The 6,578-nt window shown below is 33.7% G+C and overlaps 1 protein-coding gene across 1 annotated transcript; it reads right to left on the minus strand.

Moving 5' to 3' along the window:
* Positions 1-3,236: 3,236 nt before the first annotated feature.
* Positions 3,237-5,889, minus strand: LOC110708568 (heavy metal-associated isoprenylated plant protein 33-like). The gene is made up of 3 exons (XM_021886736.1): positions 5,410-5,889; positions 5,220-5,295; positions 3,237-5,001 (listed from the first exon to the last, which is right to left on the minus strand). Exons 1-3 carry the CDS (start codon positions 5,437-5,439, stop codon positions 3,527-3,529), a joined length of 1,581 nt encoding a protein of 526 aa, XP_021742428.1. The 5' UTR covers positions 5,440-5,889; the 3' UTR covers positions 3,237-3,526.
* Positions 5,890-6,578: the final 689 nt, after the last annotated feature.

The following is a 6,578-nucleotide window of genomic DNA, read 5'->3' on the forward strand; positions in this document are numbered from 1 at the left end:
GTCTCATTATTTATTGCTACGGAAACTTCCAACTTATTATTGTATATCCGTTAAATGTTATATGTAATTTATCTACACAATGACTTTGCGATCGAAAAAAACCGAGTGAAGAAGCTAATCCAACTCAAATTATCAATAATTGGTAGCATGTTGCCATGTTTAGCTTAAGAGTTACGTGTTGTTGATATAATGGTGTACTAACTTAAAGAGAAGGGACCCCTTTCCATGTGCCCCCAAGTTGCGTAATGCCATATATGGAGCTTTCAATTGCCAGTACCTTATCACTTCCTGCTCCCTCACTTGTCAAATACCCTCTCATATTTTATACTCTTCTAGTTGGTTTTATTTATTATACTCTATTAATTGTTTCACCAAATTGTATCAACTTGACATTTTATTTAATAAATCTCTAGTACAAATTTTGACATTTTTTTTTTATACTTCTACTTTGTATTTTAGTTTAAGACATTTGTATAAAGAGGAAAACTTTTTATTCAATTTTGGCCATCAAAAAATTCATTCTTGGACATAGTATAATTGGAAAATTATCTGTTAGAACAATTTTATTTTATTTTTTGGTTATTATTATGTGCAATTATGTAAAGTCCCTTTGAAATTGTAAGGGAAAGCAGCTTCTTTTGAGTGAATAATGAGTGTTCCTTGATTATTCCTCTTCAAAGTAATCTAATTTTTAAGAGAAGAATGAGTGTTCCTTGATTCTTATTCTATAACGAATCCAATTTTTGGTAACCTCTGCAACTTCCAATTCGGGTTTCTTGAATTAGAGAAAAGGAATTATTGTTGAGGTTTGATATTTCATTCGGTCTATTTTTAAAAGTTAAAAAAAACGAATATCACATAGTTAAGTATACAATAAGGAACTGTTTAATATATATATATATATACACACACGTAGTATATATATATAATAAGATACTCAATTCTTGCAAAATATGGAGAAAGATGACTCTATTTATTTTAGAGATGGAAAAGGGACAGGGCTAGAATGAGTTTAGGTTTTCAGTGGGTTTTAATTAAATAAGGGAGAGAATTGAGTTCCTATGGTTAAACAATTGAGTCCCTTTGTTTTAATTTTTTTTTTTTTAATATTTTAATTTAAGACCAATAAAAAATAGTCTCTTCCTCTTTTTGGAACAAACATACGGCATAGAATTACAACTCCACATTTCTCTTTAAAATCACGACCATCTCACAAGCTAAGGGTCTGTTCACATTTACTTAATTTCAGTTCAGTTCAGCTCCAATCATTTCAGTTCAGTTCTTAATTTCCCTCTCTCATGAAATATTCATTTCAGCTCAGTTCATTTCAGTTCAGTTCAATTCAGCTCCAATCAGTTCAACTCAGTTCAGTAAATGTGAACAATCCCTAACTCTAACTCACGGGGACGGTCAACAAACCTACCACCTAATATAATCACACAATTAAACAAATGCAAGACAAATAAGCTACAATAAACCAAGGATATGAAAAACATACTTTGGCTTCTTTTTTGAGTTTTTCTATATAGTAACCCTCTAAATTTCACTTTTCTAAGTTGTACCCCTCCATTTAAAACTTTCCACACTGTTATCCCAAAATACATTTAGTTTCTATACAAAAATCTTGCCGTTAACAAGTTTCATTAGTGGGGACCACTTTTCACTTATTAATATTTTTTATCGATTTACGTGTTGAAAATTGTTTCGTTAAAGGTTTTTGGGGGCTATTTGTTTGGTTTAATCAAAACTATAATGAGTGGACTCAATTCTTTACAAGGGACTTAATTTTTCTTGGGTTAAATGTGAGTTAAGTCACCTAAAAATACCTTCTACCACCGAAAATTTAACCCTAATCCTCTTTTTCTCTATAAAATAAATAGAGTTCCTTTTCCCACTTTGTACAAGAACTGAGTCCCTTTTATTTTACTTAACTCCAATATAACATATTGATCTTGTCAATTGAATTTTTCACACCAATTCTAAAAAGGAACACCGGCAAACCAAATCATCAATTATCGATTTTGCTAGTTAATTACTTGATAATTTCTTTTATTGTTTTTTGGGTACGTAGTTAAGGACCCACTTTGTTAAATAATTGCATTGTTATATTGTTTTTTTATAAAAAAATAAAATAAAAATAAAAACGTTGTTAGATATCAATGAATTTGTGTGTAGGGGAAAAATATTTTAACATAGTATTTTAACTTGTTGAAAGATTCGAAACTTGTTTTCTGAAATATATTCCAGTTTATCTAAGAGTTTTTGGGTCTAAATAAGCCAAATAAGGGTTTGTTCTGATTTATTGAACTGAACTGAAATAAATATTTTATGAGAGAAAATTAAAAAACTGAAGTCAACCGAACTGAAAATAAGCTGAAGAGAACAGTCAAACAGGCCCTAAGTCGAATTTAAAAATAAATAAATAAAAGGCCCAATATTGCAACACCCAAAAAAAAATAAAAATTATAATGCCATAATCTATGATATTTGAAGGAAAAAATAATAAAAAAAAACCTTAGTACTTTTTTCGGGACTCAAGTGTCAAATAGCACACTCCACAATAGTTGTGGCAATTTTGAAACATTAATAGTGTACCATATGAATGCCCATAATTCCATAAACCTACATTATAATAATAAGAATGAATTAATTTTTTAAACAATTAAACTAGTTGTGAGTTTGTGACAAAATCGAAAAAAACAGCTTTAGTTTATAAAATTTGGTAAACCACGCCAAATTCACCCAAATCAGTCCGTTAGTCAAAAAAGCAATGTAGTTAATCTAAAAGTCAATACCACACATGACCTGATCAGGTGTTCAGTACTCAGTTGGGAGAACTCATCCTGTCAACTTAAAGTTCATCTTTGGGTCAAAAACTCTATTTTGGATGGACCAGCTTTAGAAGCACAGTTGGATTGTAATAATCGGACCTACGGAGTAGTAAAATTAAATCAAAGGTTTTGGCAAAACTTATCATTTTGCACTTTATTCAAATCATTTTGCACTTTATTCAAATTTAGTTGTCACATTAATAAATACAATCATGTTCACATTTCATGAGCTCGAAAACTCTAAATAATTGGCGGAATGATATGTTATTATAGACAAATGAAAACACGATCTTAACTCTTCACCAAAATTATGAATCTCACGAAATGAATTGACAAAGACATCAAAAGTTGGACAAAGACAATGGAGAAACTAGCATGAAAATGAAAGTAACATGAAAATCACAATAAAAGATTTCAAGTGGATTAGTGGGAGTACCATATATTACCAATAAACAAAAACTTCCATTTCCTATTCTTCTTACACGAGAATGACACTTATCATTATCAACTCTTCAAGTTGAACTAAATAAAAGCACTACATTCATACTAAATTACCCCTAAATAAAATTTAAAAGCCCACATGAAACTAAATTACTAGGCTCTAAAACCCACACACTAGATTTTTAATTAATCTAACCTAGTTAAAAACATATCCTCAAAATAAATTACCAAAATTAAAAATTACAGAGAAGAATTTACATAATACTGCAACTATCAGTATTTTCATCACTAAAATAGGAAGTGTAAGGGTCATGGTACCCCGGAGGAGGAACCATTGAAGGTGCGTAGCCCATCGGCCCCATCGGTGGCCGTCCATACATCATATTCATCGGCTGAGCCGCCTGCGGCGCCATCATCCCATAACCCTCGCCACCATTCATCCTCTGCTGGTTCATCATCATTGCCATATACTGCTGTTGCTGGGAATTGAATTGGGCTGGACTTGGGCCTTGACCTGGACCCATCCCTTGATAATACCCACCACCACCTCCGCCTGCGGGCCCACCACCATTCATCATCATGTGAGTAGCTGGTAACCCTGCCGCGGCCGGGCCCATTCCCATTTGAGCCATTGGGAAATTACCCTTTTGCCCCATACTCATCATATTCCCTTCTCCTCCACCACCGCCACCGCCGCCTCCTCCTTTTTTACCCCCTCCTCCATTTTTACCCCCACCACCACCACCACCACCACCACCACCATTTTTACCCCCACCTTTATTATTACTCTCAAATGTCACATGTTTTACCACTTTACCCAAACCCCCTCCACCTTGTTTACCCCCACCCCCACCATTTTTTCCATGCTCACCATTTTTACCACCTCCTTTGTTATTATTCCCACCATTTTTACCATCTTTCTTTCCATCATTACCCTTCTTTTTCTCACTATTTCCACCACCACCACCCCCTAACATACCCTTAATCATACTAGCCATTCCACCGCCTTCCTTCTTACCACCCTTTCCATCTTTACCCTTCTTATCCCCACCTCCACCTCCACCTCCACCTCCACCACCTCCATTCTTCCCCTTCTTATTATCACCCGAACCGCCTTTTCCTTCCTTACCCATCATAACAGCTCCACTCTTCACCGCCTGATGCTGGTGATGCCCCCCACCAAAAACATCATCATCCAAATCATCCTCATCATACTCATCGTCAAATTCATCACTAAACTCATCATCATCGTCGTACTCGTCATCGAAATCATCCTCAGGTGGACCCATAAACTTCACCGCCTTCTGCTGCTGCTCCTTCGGCGGAGCAGCCATCATTTTTGCACCTTGCCCTGCTTTTATCTGCTGTTGCTGAAGTTGTTGCTGAAGAAACTGCAAATGTTGCAGCTGTTGCTGAGGTGGTTGTTGTTGTTGCTGGTGTTGTTGTCCACCTTTGTTCTGATCTTTACCACCACCACCTCCACCCTTTTGACTCTTGTTATTGTCTTTTCCATTTTTACCCACGTCTAAATTGAAGTTCTTCATCTGATTATTAACATTCATAAACTGATTCATGAAGTTGTTATTGTTGTTGTTAGAGCCTTTTGCTGGGCCCCATAACTCAGCATGCTTGCCATTTTTCTCAAGCTTTTTGATTAATATTTCTGGGTCTACGCTCCCAGTTACCGTCACCTTCCCTTGCTCTGAATTTATTTCTGTTTTATAAACTCCTGAAAAAAAAAATTAACCATAACCCAAGTTTAATTAGACCATTGTTATAACATGTTCAACATCGTTTACTATTATTTGCAACAAATATAGTACAATATAACCAAGGTTACACTATATAACTATTGACAGAGAAAGAAATGAGTGGTAATGTAACTAGTGTAACAAAAATACAGTAATTTCAGATCTAAGAAATTAAAAATAAAAAATAAAAAATTACCATCAATTTTCTGGAGGATTTTTTTGACTTTACTTTTGCAGCCATCACAGTGTATGTTCACTCTAAGAACACAACTCTACAAAATAAACAAACAAAATAACCCATTAATTAATACACATTAGTTCAAATTATTTGAGCCAAAAATAATAATAATAACAAAAATAAAAGTAAAGAAGAATGAAATATATACCTGGGTTTTTAAGAAATCTTGCTTGTTCATAATGTAAGAAAGTGTGAATACTGAAAGAGATCTGTTGAAATTGAAGGGTATTAAAAGAAAGAAAGAAGAAAAAGAGGAGAGAGAAAGTAAGGAAGAGGTGGCTAAGTGGAGTAGAGAGCAGCTCACAAGCTAAAAAAGAGGGAGGCGGTTTAAAGAGGAGAGAGAAAATGAAATTCAAGTGAAATTATTTTATTTTGTTTTATGTTTTTTTTTTTAGGTGTTTGTTTTTGAAGGGTTTGTATGTATAGATAGATGGATAGGCTAGGCTAGGGGGAGTGAGGGAGGAGAGAGAAAATGAATAGTAAGATGTGGACAGTTTTGCCAAGTGAAGAATGAAGGTGCAACGTAATTATAAATATCTTTTGTTTTATTTCTAGTGTTGTTATTTTTATTTATTTTTAAGTTATAGTTTTGGTTGTATTATTAAAGTTTGGTTGTTGTACGATTAGTGTATGGTGGTACAGTGCTTACTAGCTAGTACGACTAGTAGAAATGAGCTGGGGTATTCCACTTAAAACAAATTTTTTATGTTTATATTTGTATTATTGTTATAATTAGTAAAGTACATTTTCAAAATAAGTATAATTGATTAATTGGGTTAAGTCCAGATATGTTGAGGATTGTAACTATAGTGATGTAGGTGTATTATTGTATATATGTGATCTAAGTCAAGTGTAATATGAGTATATGACGATTATGTCTTTTTTGGTTTATAACACGTCATAGTAAGATAGTGTGATGCAGAAAGATTTTGAATACTTTTGAGTAGTTTTTAAGAGATTTTGGACCAACTGGACTAAGAGATTTTGGATCAAATTGGTCTGAAGATTGGTTTCTAAACTGCGTCGATTTAAAAATCAAATTGGTTATCTTCAATTCCATTCAATTCAAGGTCAATTCAATTCATTTTTCCAACCTTGGCCTATTTTCGAACACAACTAACAACTTTATCTGATACGATTATTTTCAATTCCGTTCAGCTTTAATAAGTTCAGTTCAGTTCAGCTCCTAATTTCCTTCTCTTATAAAATACTCCGTTCAGTTTAGCTCAGCTCTAATAAGTTCATTTCAGTCAATTAGAACAGGCCCTAAGTTATATTCGTTTAAATTAAATAAATCAAAGCAAAAGTAGGGCCTAT

The sequence above is a fragment of the Chenopodium quinoa genome, unplaced genomic scaffold (genome assembly GCF_001683475.1).
Source record: "Chenopodium quinoa cultivar QQ74 unplaced genomic scaffold, ASM168347v1, whole genome shotgun sequence".
NCBI lineage: Eukaryota > Viridiplantae > Streptophyta > Magnoliopsida > Caryophyllales > Amaranthaceae > Chenopodium > Chenopodium quinoa.